This window comes from Mesoplodon bidens (genome assembly GCF_964165515.1).
Source record: "Mesoplodon bidens genome assembly, contig: HAP1_SCAFFOLD_210, whole genome shotgun sequence".
NCBI lineage: Eukaryota > Metazoa > Chordata > Mammalia > Artiodactyla > Ziphiidae > Mesoplodon > Mesoplodon bidens.
In genome coordinates, this window is record NW_027671695.1 from 778,170 (window position 1) to 801,584 (window position 23,415).

The 23,415-nt window shown below is 39.2% G+C and overlaps 1 protein-coding gene across 1 annotated transcript in view; it reads left to right on the forward strand.

The window, feature by feature from the left end:
* The first annotated feature begins 1,989 nt into the window (after positions 1-1,989).
* Positions 1,990-23,415, forward strand: part of LOC308611145 (putative helicase senataxin) — a 61,570-nt gene continuing 40,144 nt past the window's right edge. The window contains exons 1-8 of the mRNA XM_081260040.1: positions 1,990-2,479; positions 3,713-3,923; positions 5,895-6,004; positions 9,520-9,739; positions 10,513-10,632; positions 13,301-13,472; positions 13,607-13,694; positions 14,192-17,356. Of these exons, the coding sequence (XP_081116166.1) occupies positions 2,303-2,479; positions 3,713-3,923; positions 5,895-6,004; positions 9,520-9,739; positions 10,513-10,632; positions 13,301-13,472; positions 13,607-13,694; positions 14,192-17,356 (4,263 nt within the window). The 5' untranslated portion in view covers positions 1,990-2,302. The remainder of the gene's footprint in view (positions 2,480-3,712; positions 3,924-5,894; positions 6,005-9,519; positions 9,740-10,512; positions 10,633-13,300; positions 13,473-13,606; positions 13,695-14,191; positions 17,357-23,415) is intronic.

The window sequence follows — 23,415 nt, forward strand, 5'->3', positions numbered from 1 at the left end:
TTTGTCAATTTGAGTACTGTGTGTCTTGGCGTGTTTGTCCTTGGGTTTATCCTGCCTGGGATTCTCTGCGCTTCCTGGACTTGGGTGGCTATTTCCTTTCCTATGTTAGGGAAGTTTTCGTCCATCATCTCTTCAAATATTTCCTTGGGTCCTTTCTCTCTCTCTTCTCCTTCTGGGACCCCTATAATGTGAATGGTGTTGCATTTAATGTTGTCCCAGAGGTCTCTTAGGCTGTCATCATTTCTTTTCATTCTTTTTTTCTTTATTCTGTTCCACAGCAGGTGAATTCTACCGTTCTGTCTTCCAGATCACCTATCCGTTCTTCTGACTCAGTTACTCTGCTGTTGATTCCTTCTAGTGTATTTTTCATTTCAGTTATTGTATTGTTCATCTCTGTTTGTTCTTTAATTCTTCTAGGTGTTTTTTCTTTAATTCTTGTAGGGCTTTGTTAAACCTTTCTTGCATCTTCTCTATCTTTGCCTCCATTCTTTTTCCAAGGTCCTGGGTCATCTTCACTGTCATTTTCCTGAATTCTTTTTCTGGAAGGTTGCCTATCTGCACTTCATTTAGTTGTTTTTCTGGGGTTTTATTTTGTTCCTTCATCTGGTACAAAGCACTCTCTGCCTTTTCATTTTGTCTGTCTTTCTGTGAATAGGGTTTTCCTTCCCCAGGCTGCAGAATTGTAGTTCTCCTTGCTTCTGCTGTCTGCCCTCTGGTGGCTGAGGCTACCTAAGAGGCTTGTGCAGGCTTCCTCATGGGAGGGACAGGTGGTGGGTAGAGCTGGGTGTTGCTCTGGTGGGCAGAGCTCAGTCAAACTTTAATCTGCTTATCTGCTGATGGGTGGGGTTGTGTTCCCTCCCTGCTGGTTGTTTGGCCTTAGGCGACCTAGCACTGGAGCCTACCTGGCTCTTTGGTGGGGCTAATGGCGGACTCTGGAAGGGCTCCCACCGAGGAGTACTTCCCAGAACTTCTGCCACCAGCGTCCTTGTCCCCACGGTGAGCCACAGCCACCGCCCCTCCTGCCTCTGCAGGAGACCCTCCAACACTAGCAGGCAGGTCTGGTTCAGTCTCCTATGGGGTCACTGCTCCTTCCCCTGGGTCCCAGTGCTCACACTACTTTGTGTGTGCCCTGCAAGAGTGGAGTCTCTGTTTCCCCTAGTCCTGTCAAATTCCTGCAATCAAATCCTGCTAGCCTTCAAAGTCTGATTCTTCAGGAATTCTTCCTCCCGTTGCCGGACCCCCAGGTTGGGAAGCCTGACATTGGGCTCAGAACCTTCACTCTAGTGGGTGGACTTTGTGGTATAAGTGTTCTCCAGTTTGTGAGTCACCAGCCCAGCAATTATGGTATTTGATTTTATTGTGATTGCACCCCTCGTCATTGCAGCTTCTCCTTTGTCTTTGGATGTGGGGTATCTTTTTTGGTGAGTTCTAGTGTCTTCCGGTTGATGATTGTTCAGCAGTTAGTTGTGGTTCCGGTGCTCTCGCAAGAGGGAGTGAGTGCACATCCTGTACTCCGCCATCTTGAACCAATCTCTGAAATTAATTTCATTTAACCCTTTTTACTTGAGTTTGGATGGTGGAGGCTCTGATGGTAGTATAAAACCCCAAATTGGAGACAGTTGAAAACTGTAAGTTTCAAACTTAGTAGGAATAGTTTTGTAGCTATTATATTTGCAGCCATTACAGTTTATACTGCCTTGACGAGCAGTGAGTTATGGGCAGCAGTTCATACACACATGTGCAAATTCATGTGTATATATACTTCCAAACCAAGAGAAAATTCTTCTCTATATGAGTTTTTGTTATTGGTATGGACTAATATTTGGGGATTTCTAAGGTTTCCAGGGATTTCGGGAGCAGGGCCTCAGGGAATGTGAAAGGTTTCCTGAGCTTTTCACTTGACTCCAGTACATGATTAGAACACTCCAAAATCTGTACTTTGAAAACATTGATAATTCTATGTCTCTGTATATAATTTCCCATCAGTACTGTATAGTTTTGAGCCGGCTTTATAACACAGCTGTATGTTGCCTTATGATGTTTATTACTAACTGCTTTCATTTCATTATTTTTCATGTGTCACAGGTAAAGTTTTTACGAGTAAGCTCAGATTGAGTTTAGCCAGTGATTGATAAGCTGGCCAGCAGAATGTTCTGGATGTGGTCGAGGCACATTGTAAGTTGAAGACATGATCATTAGTAGGAAATGTACCCATTCTCCACCAGAATAGGCCTGAAGTGTTGTGTGTTTTTTTTTTTTTCTTTAGTCTTTCCATGTCTTCTTTTCTGGATACAGGTACAGAATGAGCACATGTTGTTGGTGTACACCAGGTGGTATTTCCACCATTGACTTCCTGCAACGCTATGCATCCAAGACCCACTCCAGTGAATTTCAAACAGCTGATGAAGACCTCTGCTACTGCTTAGAATGTGTGGCGGAATACCACAAAGCAAGGGATGAATTGCCATTCTTACATAAGGTACTTTACATTAATTGGGCAGTATTTTTCAGAGCTTGATAACTAGGAAGAGAATAAATTTAAACTCTGTTGGAAGCATTCAGGGAACTGAAAACGTGATTTAAACTGTGAATGCTAATATACGTGTAGTATGTAACTCATAGCCTGGTAGATAGTAGGTGCTGAATAAATGCTTATTGATTGATGGAATTGAATTGAAATCTAAAGCAGAATTTTATAATCCTCCACTTTTAGACATTTTGATGTGAAACAGTTTCATGAAATGAAGTGACGTATGGGGTATTTTTGGGTTCATGTTTTAATGTCGTTGTGTTTGACTTTCTTAACAACCAGGTATCTGAATGGCTTGGGTTATTCTTTTATTGGCTAATAGTTCTCTTTTTCCCCTCTCTTCATTTTTTAATGTTAAGTGCTATAAATCAATAAAGACAAACATTTTTTTCATTCACAGGAACCAAAGTGAAACATATAATTTTAAATATGTGGCTTTGAATATTGGTTTATTATATTTATCTGGTGAGAAATGGAATACAGACCATAGAGTTACGTATAATAATATAGAAGAGAGGAGGGGATGATAAGTTATGAACATTTTGAGGAAAACTTTACGTTTACAAAGTTGCCTAGCGATGAAGCTAACCAATGCCTTTATGCTAAAGCTGATGTTTCAAGGTAATTACCTATGGCTGGAACATAGGAGGGAAGTCAGAGAAGGCCCAGCTTGTGTAAAGAAGCTCCAACTTCTCATTTCCTTTTCAATAGAGTATAGTTGACAGTGCTGTTGATAACAAAACTCTGCAAGAGCAATGTTGTAAACATCTCATGCTCTATGTACTCATGTTCATGTATCATAAAAGCCACTTTTATGTTCAGTGACTGTTTTCTTTAAATCTAATATAATTTTTTTTTTTTTTTTTTGGTACGCAGGCCTCTCACTGTTGTGGCCTCTCCCGTTGCTGAGCACAGGCTCCGGACGCGCAGGCTCAGCAGCCACGTCTCACGGGCCCAGCAGCTTTGCGGCATGTGGCATCTTCCCGGACCGGGGCACGAACCCGTGTCCCCTGCATCGGCAAGCGGACTCTCAACCGCTGTGCCACCAGGGAAGCCCTGGTACTTCTTTAAACTTCTGAATTTTTATGCTTAGGAAAAGGCTTTCTAGAAGGATCGTCACATCCAGTATATTTTGTTGCTAATAAGATATAAAGCACACTGCCCGTTTTTCTTTTCCTGTAGGTTTTATGGGAATTAGAAACCTCACGTCTCATAAATCACTTTGAAAAGGCCATGAAGGGAGAAATTGGAGACGATGACGAGTTACATATAGTAGACAACAATGGAGAGGCACAGCTGTTTGACCTTACTGGCCAAGACTTTAAAAATAAGCTTCGAGTTGCTCTTCTTGAAATACTGAAATATCCTTATTTGCTTTTACATGAGCGTGTTAGTGAGTATCTTGGGTGTTTCACAGTTGTATCATTTTTATATTTTAAGAATTGTAAGAATTTGGGTTTATCTATATTGAAAATCTGTTTCTTAAACATATACTTAGGATACTTTTTTTTCCAAACGTTTTATTTTGAGCATTTCCAAACCTAGAAAAGTGAATTACACAGTGAATACCATATACACACCACATAGATTGTACAGCTGCTGATATCTTGCTGTATTTGCTTCATCACATATTTATTCTTCTATCCATTCAATTAATTTTCATTCTTGGAATTTGTCTGTAGCAGGGTTTTTCATACTTGGAACTGTTGACATTTTGGACTGGATAAATCTTGGTGTGTGAGGGACATGCTGTTTATTGTAGGATGTTTAGCAGCATCCCTGCCCTCTCTCCACTAGATGCTGGTAGTGACTTGCTCTCCCCATTACCCTAGTTGTGACAAGCAAAATTGTCTCCAGATATTGCCAAACGTCCCTTGGGAGTTGGGGGTCAGGGCCAGTGGGGGACAAAATCGCCAGGTTGAGAACCACTGGTCTGTAGTAGTTTTCAGTAATCACAATGGCATAGCATATTATGTCTGCCTAGATTTTGGCCATTTATATTTGCATTTCTTAATATGAATCTCTTGAAGACATTTTCCTGATCTGTCAAATCTAACGAAATAACAGTACCTTTAAGGCACCCACTACTGTATCTAGTCCACATTCAGATTTTCCCAGTAGTTGCAAAATGTGTTTTTTGGATGATTTATTTAAATTAGAGTCCAATCAGGGACTGTGCATTTGGTTCCATTTGGTTCCATATTTCTTACATCTCTTTTAATCCAGAATAGTTTACTTTTACGTATGTGTGCACAGGTATAGATATAGTTAGATAAATAGATAGATGGATAGATAGATAGATAGATTTTTTTTTTGTCATAACTTTGACTTGCTGAGACCAGATGGTTGCCCTAAAGAATAATGTGCTTCCTGGACTTTTCTGATTTCTTCCTTGTCATGTTATTTGACTTGTTTCTCTATCCTCTGTATTTTCAGTAAATTGAAAAGTATATCTAAAGATTTATTAGATAAATCAGTTCTTTCTAAATAAATTCAAAATAACTAGATTTTTAAATTCGAACAAGTCATTTTTCAAACATTTATTAAAGAGTACCATATCCAGAAAACTATATAAGCTTGATTTTTCATAAACTAAGCATACTTGTGTAGCTGGCACCCAGGTCAGAAACAAATCATCATCAACACACCAGAAGCTCTCCTCTTACTTTTCCAGTCATTGTCCCTCCTTCCCAAAGCTAACCACTGTCACTACAATATTCTTTGAAGCTTGACAAAATAAAGTTGATTCATCTGATATGGTAAACGTATGAGTCTATTCAGTATACTTTTGAAAGAGTGATGAAGAAATTTCCATGAAGCAACAGGGATTAAGATAGTGCTGGTACAGATAGACTCATGGAGCAGTGTAGAGACTCCAGAAGTAAACCGAATATATTTGGGGAATTTACTCTTTGCTGATGATAGCATTTCAAACCACTGGAGAAAATGGATTACTCAGTAACTGAGAGTAGGACAAAATAGCCATTTGTGGGGCAAAGCTGATTTTATCCCTGGGGTACAAGATAAAGTCCTCATGGATCAAAATGTAAAATGCTAATGGAATTGGACCTATAGCCATACTTCTAAGAAGGTGCTCTCTGGAGATAATTATGCCCAGTGTGAAAAAAGATGTTTGTACTAGGAAAGTCAGAGCAATTCATAGGCACACACTATGATCAACCTACCGGTCTTTCAGCAGCTAAATATCATTCCTACATTTACAGCAATTTTATGCCTCAGTTTAAAAAAAAAAGGAGCAACTTTTCATTTACTTACAGAGCAACTGAAGGAGCCAAATTTAGGGAATCTTGATACGTTGATAAGATTTATGTCTTATGTTTACTGCCTTATTTTTTCTATTTAGATGAATTATGCGTTGAAGCACTTTGCCGGATGGAACAAGCTAACTGCTCCTTTCAGGTTTTTGACAAACATCCAGGGATCTATTTGTTTTTGGTCCATCCCAATGAAATGGTGAGTGTGAGTGTTAGGCAGTGGAAGAGGGGATATTTTATTTTTGCACCTATATTACAGATAACTATAATAGAGGTTTTTGATGTGTACTTTGTTTAAAATATTTGCCAAAGTTATTCTCTTGTTGTTGTAACATTACTGTAGTTCAGGAGGGGGTGCTGGGGGGCTCAAAGAAGAGGGTTAAAAGAGTAGGGAAACAGTTCTGACAGGTGATGCTTCAGTTTAAAAGACAAATGAGGGAATAATCTGAACTTTCAGTGTGTTGACCTGAACTAACGAAGAAGGAGAGTTCTCTCTTGCTTTTCTTGCTTGCCTGCCCCGCTCCAAGCACATGGAAATACCAGTTAAAACACTTGAAATAATTATTTTGCTAATAGATGAGATTTTTAACAGGTGATGGGGTAGAGGGGAGAACAAGGAGATTCAGTTCTTAGGTGCCAAACAGGAAGAGGAACATGAGAATCAGAACAGTAGGTAGACAGAAGCAGAGAGCAACACCAGAGGCTTGGAACCTGACTTTGAGCTGATTGCTCGAGTTTGAGGACTTAACATCATGTGGCGAGGCAGCGTGTGCAGTAGGACCTGTGCACATTGGCCTCTAGAACTGAGTTACAACGTTAAGACAATAGCCACGAAGGGTTGCTCTGCCAATAGAAGGATAGTAAAGAGGCTTTTTTTTTAAGTGGCGAAGAAAGAACACGGTAATGGGGTTTCCAGTCAGAATGGTGGTGAATTTCTGTCTCCTTTGTGCCAAACCCAAACAATGATAGAAAAGAATTCAAAAAGTGGAATTCTAAAAGGTATAGTCCCACTTTTTAAAGGGTAAATGTTTCTTTGGACCAGTAATGGAACAGAAATACAAAGTGATACATGGTGGAAACCTGTATGTCGGCCTGGGTGGCTGTAGGTAGCAGGGGACTGAGTTTGTGCATGATAATAAGAATTACAAGTCTACTCCAGGCAAGGGTAGAACCAGAGTCGAGGCCTGTGCTTAAAATAAGGGTGGGGCTTTCCTGCCTGTGAAAGAAGACTGACAGAAAGTACAGCCAGCTGCTCTCCGGGACTGGCTTTCTTAAAGCTGCAAAGCAGTAGAGGAAGCAGGTCCAGCTGAGCAACCAGGACCTGGGCCAAGAACTTGCAGACTGGGTGACTGGGTCTGCAGGGCCAGGAATGACTGTATTCTTCATTATATATGTGTTTTTGTAGGTGAGGAAACTGAGTCAGGAGACTTAACCACAGTTACACAGGCTAGTATGGTGACTGGGATTTGTATATAGGCAGCCTGATCCAGAGCCCTAATGCTTTTTTTAAAGTTTTTATTTGAAAATACTTTAAAATTTTCAGAAAATTCTCAAAAATAAAAAAAGTAGAAAACACCTGTATATTCTTTAGCTGTATTCACCAATTACTAATGTTTCACTCCATTTGTTCTATCATTTGCTTTCAGTTAACTACAAAGCTGTTTGTTTTCTGACCATTTGAGAGTAGGTTGCATGTATCATAGCCTTTTGCCCCTAAATACTTCAGTGTATATTTCCTAAGAATAAGTATATTCTCACAATATTATAAACTTCAGTGACTTTAACATTGACACAGTAAGGTCTGTTTTCCAGTTGTGTCGTGTGATCCAGTGTACTTTGTAGCATTTTCCCCCTGTACTCCAGTATCCAGACCAGGATCAGGATTTACATGTAGTTGTGTTACATTAGTCTCCCTTAATCTGTAACATTTCCGCAGCCTATCTTTGTCTTTTATGACAATTACATTTCTGAAGAATAGTCATTTCTGCCTCCCTCCCATTTACAAAAAATAGAATGCTTTTCATTTTGGGTTTGTCTGATGCTTGCGCATGGTTAGGCTTCGGTTATACGTTCCAACTGGAAAACTACATAAGTGAAGGATGTTATGTCCTTCTCAGGCTGTCAGATATACGGCATGCCATATCATCCGGCCTCTCATGGTGATGTTAATTTTGATCATCTAGTTGAGGTGTTGTCCAGTTTCTTCACTGTACAATGTCTATTTCTTAAGTACTCTAAGATCACATAAATACCTTACTCCTCACCAAAATGTTCTCCTAAATTTAGCATTACCTGATGGTTCTTCCCTGAGCCAGTTTTTCTAAGATTGCAAAATAGTTTCAACCCCAGCACTTTACACGTTTTACCAGTCAGCACTTGACATTGATTATACTATAATCAAGAGCCATTTTCCCTGCTCTTCATTTATTCATCTGTTTATCATAAGTTATAGACTCATTGATTCCTTTGTATTTTTTTTCGATAGCTTAAAATCCATTACTTAATTATGTTGGCATAGAGCCCATTCTTTTGTCCACTAGTTCTATGTTTTGCAAACTTTTCTGCCCATAACCTAAGTAAAAATATTCTTCATCGAGTTCACACACATATAGACATACGTGACCTAAACATTTCACAAAACAGTACTTACTGTTACTATGAAGGAAGCCCACTGATTTTTTTAAAAAAAATTTATTTAGTTTTTAAGGTTGGTTGTGATCACTAAATTCAGTTTGTAGTGCAGAATAAATTTAAAATCACTTCCCTATGCTATATCGCCATGTAGAGGTGACCTTTGATTTCTTCTGAGGTTTCTCTTTTCATTTTTCCTTTTTTAACTTTCTATTATGGAACATTACAAACATACAAAAATAGATTGGTGTAGTGAACCCCCATATATCCATCACTGTGCTTCATCTGTTATCAATATGTGGTCAATATTCTACTCCTGTTTAGTTACCGCAAATCTTAGACATCAGAGCATTTCATCCATAAAATACTTTAGTTCGTGTATCAAAAAGGTAAGTGCTCTTTAAAAAGAACAATTACATCGACACACTTATAATAATAATAATAATATATTTCTAGTCAGTATTTGAGTGGAAGTTACTCTCTCAAAAATGCTTTATCAGGGTTAGATCAAATCAGGATCAAGTAAGGTTCACATGTCGCATTCCAGTTGACCCTTGAGCAACAGGGGTTTGAACTGCATGGGTCCTCTTATACACAGATCCTTTTTAATAGCATGTAGTATAGTACTACACAGTTCGAGGTTAGTTGAATCCATGATGCAGAACCAGGATATGGAGGGCTGCCAACTATGTTATATTCGAATTATATTAGTGTATTCAACTACGCAGAGGGTAGGTGCCCCTAACCCTTGTGTGTTGTTCAAAGTTCAATTGTAATTAGTATCTTCCGTCTTTTTTTTTTTCTGTCATCATGGACCTTTTGGTTTATTTCCTTTAAATGTCTGAAAATCATGTATTTTTCCTAAAGTACTTTATTCTATATGATAGTTTTTTTCTTCCAGTTTTATTGAGGTATAATTGACATACAGCACTGTATAAGTTTAAGATATACGGTGCAATGATTTTTTTAAAGTATTTGATGTATCTTGTGTCCTCTGTAATCTGTAGAGAATCTTATTTTAACTGTATTCTTTCTGTAGACAATTGTGTGTTAAATGAAGTAATGAATGTGTTACACTTTTAGGTTTCACGTTGGGCTATCCTGACAGCAAGAAACTTGGGGAAAGTGAACAGAGATGATTATTATGACTTACAGGAGGTTTTGACTTGCCTTTTTAAAGTTATTGAGTTGGGGCTTTTCGAAAGTCCAGACATTGATACTTCTTCTGTCCTTGAGAAGGGTAAACTGATTCTTCTGCCTTCACACATGTATGATACTGCCAACTACAAAAACTATTGGTTAGGTGAGTATTGTTCCTACACACATATAATTAGTATTTTCCAATATTTCTTACGATTATCCTGCAAGGGAAGGGATCTCTTCTGGTAATCTGATCAAAATTGCTAAATAAAGGATTTCATAGTTCACAATTCTTGTTCTGTCATTAAATTGACTATTACAACATCTTGTCTTTAAACATTTCTTATCCTAGAAATCATCTGTGTAAGAGGTACATTTTCAAGTATGGCAAATAGATCTTTTATTTAAGGCAGTATTAGATGTTACCGTATTAGCACAGCAGCTGAACTTAATAGGGTTTTGATCTCTTGAAACAGAGGTTTAATACCTCTTTTCCCATCTGTAAAATATTTCCTGGGAGAAAGCGATACTAACTTTGGTTTTCATCAAGTTGTATATTGACTTAAAGTAGTTCTGTCCTACTTCATTGATTCAGAGTCTTACAGTCATGTGTATATTTGGCAGTGACTGGTACTTGAAATATAGTGATCTTAAAATTTAAGGGGTCTTTGATATTATGAGATGCAAATTGTGTGGTAGTCATTTTGGAAATGGTTTTCTAACCAGGTTCGTGCCATTTTCCCTTTTTATTCAGTCTAAAGTTCTGTTCTTAGGAGGAGGAGTTGTATATGAATATCTCAGACTTCAATGTCTGAGGCACTGGATACTGTTTGGTTTCATCTTACTGTCTTGTTATTCTTTTTGCCAACTAAACTGGAGAAGACATTAGAACAGTTTTATTTAATCAATTCAAGAAAACTATACGTGATCTTACAGGTATCTGCATGTTGCTGACCATTCTTGAGGAGCAAACCATGGATTCACTGTTGTTGGGCTCAAACAAACAGAATGATTTTATGCAATCAATACTTCACGCCATGGAGAGGCAATCAGATGGTAATAAACTTTATTTGCTGACTATTGTGATGATGGTGCACTTTGAAAATACTAGTGTCACGGTAAGAACTTGGGTGTATGATGTGGAGGAAAGAAAGAATGACCATTTTATGGTTCTGGTCACAGAGTCAGAATTTTTAATTGGAAAGGACCTTCAGAGTTTAACTCAGCACGTTACTTTCATAAAAGAAGAAACTGAAGCCCAAGGAAGTTAACTTACTTTTGAAAAAATTAATTAATTAATTTTTGGCTGTGTTGTGTCTTTGTTGCTGTGCATGGGCTTTCTCTAGTTGCAGCGAGTGGGGTCTACAGATTCCTTCTTTAACATCTTTATTGGAGTATAATTTCTTTACAATGGTGTGCTAGTTTCTGCTGTATAACAAAGTGAATCAGCTACACATATACATATATCCCCATGTCCCCTCCCTCTTGCGTCTCCCTTCCACACCCCCATCCCACCCATCTAGGTGGTCACAGAGCACCAAGCGGATCTCCCTGTGCTCTGTGGCTTCTTCCCACTAGCTATTTTACATGTGGTTGTCCATGCCACTCTCTCACTTCGTCCCAGCTTACCCTTCCCTCTCCCCGTGTCCTCACGTCCATTCTCTATGTCTGCATCTTTATTCCTGTCCTGCCCCTAGGTTCTTCAGAACCTTTTTTTTTTTAGATTCCATATGTAAGTGTTAGCGTACAGTATTTGTTTTTCTCTTTCTGACTTACTTCACTCCGTACCACAGACTCTAGGTCCACCTACCTCACTACAAATAACTCGATTTCGTTTCTTTTTTATGGCTGAGTAATATTCCATTGTATGTATAGCCACATCTTTATCTATTCATCTGTCGATGGACACTTGGGTTGATTCCATGTCCTGGCTCTTGTAAATAAAGCTGCAGTGAACATTGTGGTACATGACTGTTTTTGGATTATGGTTTTCTCAGGGTATATGCCCAGGAGTGGAATTTCTGGGTCGTATGGTAGTTCTATTTTTCGTTTCTTAAGGAACCTCCATACTGCTCTCCATAGTGGCTGTATCAATTTACATTCCTACCAATAGTGCAAGAGGGCTCCCTTTTCTCCACACCGTCGCCAGCATTTGTTGTTTGTAGATTTTTTGATGATGGCCATTCTGACTGGTGTGAGGTGACACCTCATTGTAGTTTTGATTTGCACTGCTCTAATGATTAGTGGTGTTGAGCATCCTTTCATGTGTTTGTTGGCAAACTGTATATCTTCTTTGGAGAAATGTCTGTTTAGGGCTTCTGCCCATTTTTGGATGGGGTTGTTTATTTTTTTGATATTGAGCTGCATGAGCTGCTTGTAAATTTTGGAGATTAATCATTTGTCTGTTGCTTCATTTGCAAATATTTTCTCCCATTCTGAGGGTTGTCTTTTCATCTTGTTTATATTTTCCATTGCTGTGCAAAAGCTTTGAAGTTTCATTAGGTCCCATTTGTTTGTTTTTATTTCCATGTCTCTAGGCGGTGGGTCAAAAAGGGTCTTTTATGTCATAGAGTGTTCTGCCAATGTTGTGGCAGGCGGATTCTTTACCACTTCACCACCAGGGAAGTCCCCTCTTTAAGAAACATTCCATAATTGTCTTCACCTAACTAATGACTTTCTTCCTTATTTGAGAGCTTCCTAGACGTAAGATAGCTTCAGTAGAGGATAAAAAAGTATATGAGCAGTTCTACATGAACGACTATGATAAAAAAAAAAAGTAGACTCTAAGAGCCCTGAGGGAAATAAAGCAGAAAGTTCTAAGGTTGACAGTAATTGGGTGAGTTAGAGCACTTGCCTCCTAAGAATACTGCGGAAGATGACAGGTGGTGCTAACAGTGAAGCCATTCTGGTTCTCACTTGGAAAAAGCCAGCTATCTGTTTTTTTCTGTAGGTGGTGTATCTTTATGTGAGTGTCAAAAATAAATCTGGAAAGAAAGAATAGAGTAAGATCTTACAGATGCTTGACTGAGGGCTTCTAATTTCCTTAGAAGACATTAAGGAGCAAGTGAAGGTCTTTGAGCAGGGCAGTGTTTTGCCCCTGCATGTAGAGAAGAGGGGAAGGACCGGGCATAAGAGTGTGTGAGTAATGGGAATTCCTGCCAGTTGGATGGAATGGAGATAACAACAAAGCCTTGTTGAGAATGGATGGATAAAGAGTATGTATCTCTGCTTATCCAGTGGATGAGGGGTTCAGTCCTTTATTCCAACCGAATGACACACACAATTCAGGATTTCTCATATCATGGACTTTGTTTAGATCTGAAAATACCAAGTTTTTCTTTCTCTCCCTTTTTTTTTTTCTACTTTACCTCTGTTATTTATTGAAGGATGGGAGTATAAAGGTCTGGAAGAAGCAGAGGAGGAACGATTCTTTCAGGTTGGCAAATAGGGTGAGAAAGTTGAGTTTATCTGGACTATCTCAGTTTGTTCCACACAACAAGATTTCTTAACAGAGGTGTATTGCTTTAAAAAAAAAAATGCAGACATTATTTAAAAGTTTGCCAGGTTTCTAAAACCTGTAGTTGACAACACTTTACTTTAAATTACTTCCTGCTTTGCTTTCAGTTTTGTTGCTACCCAGGTAAAGAATGCTTAATTCTCAATATATTTTAGTCCCTTTCTCTAATTGTGTTGTAATTTGGCAAATTACTCCATTGTGTTTCAGATGATAGTGTGGATCCTTTCTGGCCAGCGTTACACTGTTTCATGGTGATTCTGGATCGTCTTGGATCTAAGGTCTGGGGTCAACTGATTGATCCTATTGAGGCATTTCAAACCATTATCAACAATGTGAGCTACAGGAAAGAGATCCAGAACATACGGAACAGCTCTGTGAGGTTCGTTCAGTTCCTGTGTCAGGATTTCCAACAATCTGTATGAGGAAGTCTACTATAATTGACTTTAACAGTAGGATTTTTCTCTTCTTTTTACCCTTCATTTCAGTAATTTCTATTTGTTCTTAATATTTAAGGACCAAGTCAGAACCGGAGTCATATTTAGATGATATGGCGACTTGCAGCCAGATGGTATACAATTATAACCCTGAAAAGACCAAAAAGGTATAAAACATTTTGAGAATTCAGATGATATTGTATTGCCTTTATATTGTATAGTCAGTGTTTTACGTGGTTAGTTGCATTGCTGATTTTATGATATGTAGCTATTCTGAATCAACTGTTGCATAAAACAGTTTCTGATTGAACAGTAGCTCATGAGGAAAAATGGTCTGTAATGAGAGCATGCACAGTTTGAGAGATTAATTTTTAAGTACATTTTGGAAGGGTAGAACATTTATGGCATGAGGGAGATAAATCACATGACTAGAAATCGAAACCAACTGAAGGAAAGAGGTCCAGAGTACATGGAGGTTTTGTAAATTTAACCTTTTCATGAAAGCTTCACCTCAAAATTGGACTGTTTTCAATTTCTTGGGGGTCCATATATGTACATCAACACAGGAAAGTTGAGCAGTGTATTTTCTTGTTGGCAACTTTTGTGTTAAACCTGTCATGAATGGTGCTTGTTTATCTGAATGTCAGTATCTCTTTCATTTTAGGATTCAGGGTGGAGATCAGCCATTTGCCCAGATTATTGTCCTAACATGTATGAAGAAATGGAAACATTAGCTAATGTGCTTCAGTCAGATATCGGTCAAGACATGCGTGTTCATAACAGCACGTTTCTGTGGTTCATCCCCTTTGTGCAGTCCCTCATGGATCTTAAGGATCTGGGTGTGGCTTATATAGTGGAGGTTATTCATCATCTGCATTCTGAAGTCAAAGACGTCCTCAACCAGACGGACGCCGTGTGTGACACAGTCACTGAGTTTTTCCTTCTGATTTTGGTGTCAGTGATTGAACTGCATAGAAATAAAAAGTGTTTGCATTTGCTGTGGGTTAGTTCCCAGCAGTGGGTGGAAGCCATCGTAAAATGTGCCAAGCTTCCCACCACCGCGTTTGCTCGGAGTTCTGAGAAGTCATCTGGAAACTGCTCCAAAGGCACAACAATGATATCTCTGTCACTGCATTCAGTGCCATCTAACTCTGTACAACTTGCTTGTGTGCAGCTGATCAGAAGTCTCCTTAAAGAAGGCTATCAGCTTGGGCAGCAGACTCTTTGTAAGCGATTCTGGGATAAGCTCAACTTATACCTACGAGGAAATATATCTTTAGGTTGGCAGTTGACTAGTCAGGAAACCCATGAGTTACAAACTTGTTTAAAGCAAATTATTAGAAACATAAAATTCAAAGTGCCTCAGTGTAGCACTTCTGTGGATCTGACTCCTCCATGTAAAACACCTCCTGCATCTTACAATAAAGAAGAAAGTGAACAAACAGGGAAGAAGTCTAAAAAACAAAGGCACTGTCTGGAAAACTCCAGCCCAACATTCTCTAAAGAACCGATGAAAGCTGATGCATGTGAAGTGAAAGAGAGTATTTTCAGCAAGGCACATAATGCCATAGAAGAGGATAATGAGCAAACTTATCTAAAAGATTTGAAACTCAAAGACCATCTCTCAGCTGAGTTGTGCTTGAAGCCGAGTAGTAAAAGGCTTGTGAATGAAAGAGCTCGAGGCCAAGTTAAAATAAGTACAGGGAAGCATATGTCTGTAAAAGAGAATTCCTCATATACCCCACAGAATTGTACTTCAAGAAATGGTCCAGAAAAGGTATTTGACAGAGGAATAATCACATCAACAGGTTTGTTGACTGATTCTAGCAATGACTCTCTGGAAAAAGTGTCCACATCAGATGAGGATTTATCTTTAAAGGATGATGCTCTTGGCAAAACCTCAAAAGCAAAAACTAAGGCACATAAAGATGAAATCTGTGCTAAGTTATTGCATGTAATGAAAAAGCAAGACAGGAAAAGTACCACTTTAGAGGAAAACCTGACTGTATCTAGCATTGAAAGTTTCTGTTCAAAGAAAGATACAGGAGCTCAGAAAGGAGATGGCTTCATACACAATCTCTCTTTAGGCCCTAATGGTGTTCTGGATGATAAAAATGGACAACAAAAACCTGAAAACAGTTTACTGCTGAAAAAGAAACAAGTACAGGAAGAAGAGTTGGGCATTTTCTCCACCCCTGATATCAGTTGTCAAATACTAGAATGTCATGTTGGTAATAAAGATTTGGTCTCATTCACAGAAATGACCAATATTTTTGTGGAGAAAACACCTCCCTTTAAAGATCCTGTGACTGGACTTGAATCAAGAGATATGGGAATTAGCAAGAGTACTGTTGAGTTTTCTTCTGATTTAAGAGAACAGGTCCTTAGCATCAGTCCTAAGTCTGACCCTTTAACAGATTCTCAGATAGACAGAGACCTCCACATATTATCTTTAATAGTTCAAGCCAGTGTTATTAAGTTCCCATCAGGTTCAACCCAAAGAAGTTTATCCCAGCTACAAAGAAAAGTTAAAGATGATAGAAGATGTTTGACAGCCAACCAAAATAGTGTCAGGGAAACCTGCTCTGGACACGTCATTATTATTTCAGAATCTGATGAAGATGATGATGATGATGAAAGAATTGTGGGTTTTAAGAAACACATTAAACAGGGTAAGACATGCATTGAGAAAGGATGTCCAGAGCATCATACTTCAATAGCTAACACAAATGTGGAACAGAATGTAATAAAGGAAGAAAATACAAGGTCCCTTTTGCGGTTTGAGGAATCGGATTCTCATTTTTTTGAGTTTGAAAGTCCATGTGAAGTGTTTTCAGTTCGGCAAGATCAGAGACCAGACAACAAGAATTCAGTTCAAGAGAATGAAGAGAATTCGTGCTTGACTCATGTAGAGGATATCACAGATGATTGGGGTTATGGTCCAGCTTATGTACCTGAAGAGGTCATTAAAAAAGCAGCAGAGGCAGCTTTGAAGGAGGGAGAACCTGAATCCAACAGTGACATAGAGGAGGATAATATATTTTTAACACAATGTGATCCAGAAGATATGGATTTATGTTCACAAATGGAGAAAGAGAATGATGAACTCATTGAAGTAGTTCATGGAAAAGATACAGTCCAGGTAGAAGAAGATTCTGTGAGTCGGCCTCAGTTGGAATCTTGGAGTAGCACAAAATGTAAATACAAAGATTGTGTGGAAACACTGGAAAACCAGGGTGAATACTGTTCCAAACACTCTGAAGCTAAAGCAGCAGATGAAGATACATTTCGTAGACCTGGCTTGCCTCTCTCTTCATCTAAACCTTCGAGACCTCCCACTGCTAAGATATTTACCTCCAGTAGTACTTCACGAATTGCTGGTCTTTACAAGTCTTTGGTAAATACGTCAGCGCTCTTACCAACTCTGCAAAATAAGTCAAGTGGGGTACAATCTGCTTTGAAAGTACCACAGCCAGTCTCTGTGGTGTCTCAGAAGCCAGTGGCTGAAATGAAGGGTTTGTGCAACGTTCTCCAGTCTCATACTCCAAATAATTCCAACAGGCAAGGCTACAAAGTTCCATTTTGTGAAAACAGATCTTTTTCACCTTCCTCTCCAGTAAACGTTTTCTTGTCAGCACAGTCCATCTCTGACACCTTCGTTAAAGAGGTCTTAAAATGGAAATACGCAATGTTTGTGGACTTTGATCAGTGCGGACCCCCTTCAACTCTTTGTCAGTCCATCACAAGACCTGTGCCTGTGAGATTTCAAGATGGTAGAGATTATTTTAATGTGTTTTTCCCTTTGATGATCCTGAATACTTTTGAAACTGTAAGTATATGTTCTAATCGTATACCTTCAGACTTTGAAATTACGTTTCTTTACCATGCTGAGTACGGCTAAAATAACTGATCGCATTTTGATTTAGATGTAGCTTGTAGATTTCATGTTGAACAGACATTGTGCCCCACACTGTTCTAGATGCCGGTGATACAGAGGAAACCCTTAAACTCTGCCCTTCTGGAGCTTACAGACACAATTCAGAGTGCTAGTTTACCAAGTCCAGAGGTGGCACAGGAGGAGGAAACGTTTTTCGGTGTAAAATAAGGGAAGACTTCTCAGAGGACATAGTCTCTCATCTGCGTTTATTTTTTTGAAAAGTAGTGTAAACCTTTACTGAAGTTTTCTTGAGGAGGTAGCAAAGGGCAAGTTACACTGGTCAGCACAAAGCAGTAAATCCCAAATTTCTCATCTGTCTTCCCAACTTCTTAGGCCTCATAGCAGCCTTTAGCTGCCCCCCTACCCCAACACATCCCATTCTGGTTCTTCTCTCTTTCTTACTGCCTGACTGGGATTGCCAAGAAAAATATAGGATTCCCAGTTAAATTTGAACCTCAGAAAAACAGTAATTCTTTAGTGTAAACATCCACCTGCACTTTGAAGGATGTTTTTGGTGTTCTCACAGCAGGTCGATTTTTCCTTTTTTTCAAATTGGTTAAAAAACAAAAACCCAAAAGGTGAGTGTGCAACAAGACTCTTCAAAACCAAGAGCACTGAGGTAAATACCCACGTATTCAGTCAGCAGATCCTCGGGTGCCTGATACTTGCCCAGTACTATCACAGACCTGGCGGGGGTAAAGTGGTGAACACGACAGACAAGGCCTCTGCCTTCTGGGAATGATCATTTCAGATCGGGACAAAAGGCTCTAGAGTGCTCTAGAATGATCTAGAACAAAAGGGAGCAGGCACTTGAGACTGAAAGGTGAGACGGCCTCTGTGAGCGATGGTATTCACACCGAGACCAGAGTGAGCAGAAGGAGTTGGCCATAGGAAGTATATCGCAGGCAGAGAGACTGCAAAGATCCAGCTTAGAATTGTTAAAGGAAAAGGAGATGTACTGCACAAAGAGGCAAGTTGGTGTCAATTTATGCCCTAAATTTCAGCCATTGTCGTAAGAATTATTTTACTAGTGTTTCAGAACCATTAGAAACAACTAACTGATAAAGGCTCTTCAGTCTCTCTCCTTAAGAACAATGTGAAATAGTATTACAAGAATGATTTTCTTACCTTACAAAATCGTTAGTTCAGTGAACAGTGTATACAGTTAAATAAGCTGGGGAATATACAGAGATTTTCTTCATCTTGGAGCTTATTTTTTTCTTGAACGTTTATCCTTTCCAGAAAACACTAAATTGCTTAGAGGCCATTCATAGCCCTTAAATTTAGGACACATTTGTGATTTTATTTTTCCCTTAGTTCAGAAGTATTTATATGTTTATCTTTAAGATTTCTTCCTTCAGGACATTTCTGTAGCCAGAACCTTTTCAAAGCAGAATGAGCACAAGTTCCGTTTGTATATACACAAAGTTTAAGATAGTCAAATACTTGTGGAAGGCCCATTATTAAAAAAAAAAAAATCAGCCACTCTCACCTCCCCAAGTAATTATTTTTGATCCTTGAGGGATCCTTTTGTTATTTACTTCCATATTTCTAAATAACATGCCACTATTTTGACTTGTTAATTTTTCAGTACTAGACATTTTCTGTAATTACCCACTACAGGAAGTACCCTCTCTTCCCAGCCCTGTGTTCACACACACCTCTCCTGTTTTCCCATCCTCACTATGGAGTAGTCTTGTAATTTTTAGGTCAGTATTTGTTATTATTTTGACGATATAAAAGGTGTCCACTGGGCTTCCCTGGTGGCGCAGTGGTTGAGAATCTGCCTGCTAATGCAGGGGTCACAGGTTCGAGCCCTGGTCTGGGAGGATCCCACGTGCCGTGGAGCAGCTATGCCCGTGAGCCACAAGTACTGAGCCTGCGTGTCTGGAGCCTGTGCTCCCCAACTAGAGAGGCTGCGATAGTGAGAGGCCCACGCACTGCGATGAAGAGTAGCCCCCGCTTGCCGCAACTAGAGAAAGCCCTCGCACAGAAACGAAGACCCAACACAGCAAAAATAAATTAATTTAAACAAAAGAGAATAAGGTCTTTGAATTAAAAACAAAAGTGTCCGCGACTAAGTCATGTGGTAGTTGTAACTACTTTTCGTTTCCGACTCTTTGCTTTCTCTGGATTTATTGTTTACTTAATTTTCTATGTACTTATTACTAATTTAGCTTCAGGCTGTCTCTTGGATGTTTAGGTCTCTCAGTATGATCAGGCACATCAGATAGTTGATAAATTTCATCTTCTTGGTTTAGGATGGTTAACCTGAAATGCTCACCATCCTCATCCTAGGGCTTGCATTTCCTTCTTTCCTGTGTTGGATCTTTGTCTCCTGTACCCAGGGTTGTCTGTTTTTGTCACCCTCTCATTTTAGTAAGGCACATCCTTCAAGCTTCCTGAGAAAAGAATGTGTAGGAGATAAATTTTGAAACTTTGCATGTCTTAAAATTTCTTTCTATTTTGCCATCTCTGTCTTTGTTGTTGTCATCGTCATTCTCCTTCCTTGGAGACTTTCTCAGCGTCCAAGTCTATTGAAAAAAATTTTGAGCATATTTTTAGTTTCACAGTACTCTTGTCCTCTCATTATTCCTTTTTAGAGGATTGTGTGCTTTCTTCATGTGCACAGTATTTTTTACTACCTGAAGTTAATTAATGATAAGTTTAAAGTTAGTTGAAAGTTTTCTTCTCTTTTCATTGTCCCTGTTTTCCCAGTTGCTTTTTTCCTATTCATTTTAGTGTCTACAGACCTTTCATGTTAACTCCTTTCTTCACATGTCTAATGATTTTTGTTGGTTTACTCACATTTAAGAACAGGATACTAACAAGCAGATGGGAGCATTGTTCATAATAGCCAAAAGTTGTAAACAGCCGAGATGTCCATCAGGAGATGAATGGGTAAACAAAACATGGTATATGCCTACAATGGAATATTAGTCTACTATTAAAAGGAATGACCCGTTCTATGTACTTTTACCTGTTCTTTGATGAGCCTGGAAAATATTATGCTAAGTGAAAGAAGCCAGGTACAGAAGGCCACACATTGTGTAATTCCATTTATATGAATTTTCCAGAATAGGCACATCCGTAGAGACAGAAAGTGGATTAGTAGTCGCCAGGGGATGGGTGAGGGAGGGGTGTGGGAATTAGGACTGACTGCTAATAGGTATAAGGCTTGTTTGGGGATGGTGGGAATGTTCTGGAATTAGATAATGGTGATGGTTACACAAAATAGTGAATGTACTAAAAACACACTGTAGTGTGCACACTTTAAAGTGGTGAATTTTATATTGTGAACTATATCTCAACTTTTTAATGCTATAAGAAAAGAGGATGCATTTAAATAATGACAGGTCAAAAGAGATGCTTAGGAAAAGAGATACTTTTACTAAAATGGTCCTTTATTATTTGCACTGTGGAAGTCAAATGTGATCTGAAGGACACCATCACATGGTGAAATCCAAATTAGTTTCATTCTTTATATTAAGATTACATGCTTAGGTATAGTTATAATCTATATTTTGTTACATGTAAGATTTTAAAACCGATTAGAAGCTCTGAGTGAAAGGGATAGGCTTGTTGACCATTTGGCATTTTATTGGGAAGCCTCATCCCCACCCTCATGTCACTGTTTTTAGTCTTTTCTTTTCCCCTCTTAGTGAGGTCAGATTTCCCCAAGAAGAATCTTCAGATCGACTGCCTGGAAAGCATAGGCTTGATGGGGAGCTGACTGTGGGGTGAGGGTGGGGGCAGAGGGAAAGGTCCAGGCATTCAGTATCTAAATATTTGCTTAATTCCCTGTTTAAAAATTATTTTATTTTATTTTTAAAATTATTTTATTTATTTTTGGCTGTGTTGGGTCTTCGTTGCTGCACGTGGGCTTTTCCCTAGTTGTGGCGAGGGCTTCAGTAGTTGTGGCTCAAAGACTCCAGAGCGCAGGCTCAGTAGTTGTAGTGCATGGGCTTAGTTGCTCCACGGCAGGTGGGATCTTCCCAGACCAGGGATAGAACCCGTGGACCCTGCATTGGCAGGCAGATGCCTAACCACTGTACCACCAGGGACGCCCCCCCAACCTTTTTTTTTTTTTTTAAGTACAGTATCCCCTCTCTATCTGCTGCCCCACAGGCAGAGACGGTCACACTTTATAGAAGTGAAACCACTCTAGCTTTTTGCTAGGAACAGGGATGGGCAGTCTCCCTTCAGCCCTCCTCCTCCTAGAGGTGTATGTCAGACACTTCCTTCTTAGAGTTCAGCTTCTTGGACTTGCTGAGTTAGTTAACCATTCATCCATCTGCTTACCAGCTTCCCAGATTTTGATACTCTTGCCTCGTCTTCTGTTCTCTTCATCCTAATGAATTAATCCTGTTGTGAAAAATCCCTTGGGTGTTTTAGTGGGGTTTCAGGGGAATGAAAGGAAATGCCTGTGTTCAATCTGTCATCTTTACCATGAAGTTTTATCTTGTTCTTTTTTTCTTATTTTTGCAATCTTGTTCTTTTTCTTTAACCATGTAGTGAAACAGCATTGTTTTAGCATTTCTAGTTTATATAGGCCAACATTTATTAATGGTATTATTAATATACCTTGATTCCTTTTTTTTTTTCCCACTGTAACGTGTGGCTTGTGGGATCTTAGTTGCCTGACCAGGGATTGAACCTGGGCCCTCAGCAGTGAAAGCACTAACAACTGAACTGCCAGAGAATTCTCAGATACCTTGATTACTTTTAATGTTTATTCTTTCTTATAAGCCAGAGACTGTGGCATCAACCACAGTCTTGGGCCAAGGCTTCTTATCCTCATTTTGATGTAATTTGACTTCATAATATTGTTTGTTAATGGAATGCTGAAGTGTGTTTAGAGTCCTTTGACAGAAATGTGGTTGGTATCCTATTTAGGACATGAAACGCAGTGTTTGGTTATCCAGTTCTTATGTCTTATTGCAGGTGGAATGCAATGACATTGCGTAGAATTATCCCTTGCCCCAAAGGGCAAACGAGCAAATTCAACTTTTAGAAATATGAGTCTCTTGAATAAAAAAAAATTCCCACAGGACTCAGAGGCAAAAAGTATACAAGTCAATTTTCACAGCAAAGTAAAGGAGCTGTTACAGTGGAGGATTCCTGGACTGAATGTCAATATTATGACATAGTATGAGTCTGTTTCGTGTTTGGTAATTGCAATCATTGTTGCTTTTGTTGTGGTCATCCATTTGCAATGCTTGGTGTCAGTTTATTTATCTCTTGTAAAAATAAAATACAGTGTGTGGGGGGAAAAAAGAAATATGAGTCTTTTGTGCACTGATGTGACTGATAGAGGATATATTAGTTTTTAATCCTTACGTTTAACACACAAAAATATTAGATAAATGTGCACTATTTTGACAGGGACCAATTGTTTTGGTCAGTTTTGGCAAATACTCTATTTTCTTAAAGTTTTGGTTTGCTGGCTCTGTCTGCAGTCCCCTTCGGTTACCTGTGTGTGCATGCACGTGTATGCAGAGTGTAATTGGCAGCTGCTTTTTAGGTTGTGTAGACAAGGAGCAGGCAGAAAGGGGGCCCTTCTGGAGTACCAGCTGTGATTCTTAGTGCCCACACCCCTTATAGGGAGAGTGCACCATTTTTAGCTAATTTCCTGTTATAATTTGTTCTGTGAAGGAAACAAAACAGGTTGATATGATGAGCAACATTGGGAGGCTGCTTTTGAGATCGGGCTGAGAGCCAGGAGAGGAGGGTTTTGTGCAGAGGAGGGGGGAGGGTCAAGACTATAATGCTTTGAAGTAGGCCTAACTGAGCATATGTGAGCAAAGAGATTAGGCTGATGTGACTGGAGTGAGGTAACTTAGAGGTAAAGGGAAATGAAGTAAGATTGCAGAAATCAGTCAAGAGCTGGATGGTATACAACCCTGTAAGTGCAGGTTGGGGTTTCATTCTCAGTACAGTGAGAAGATGTT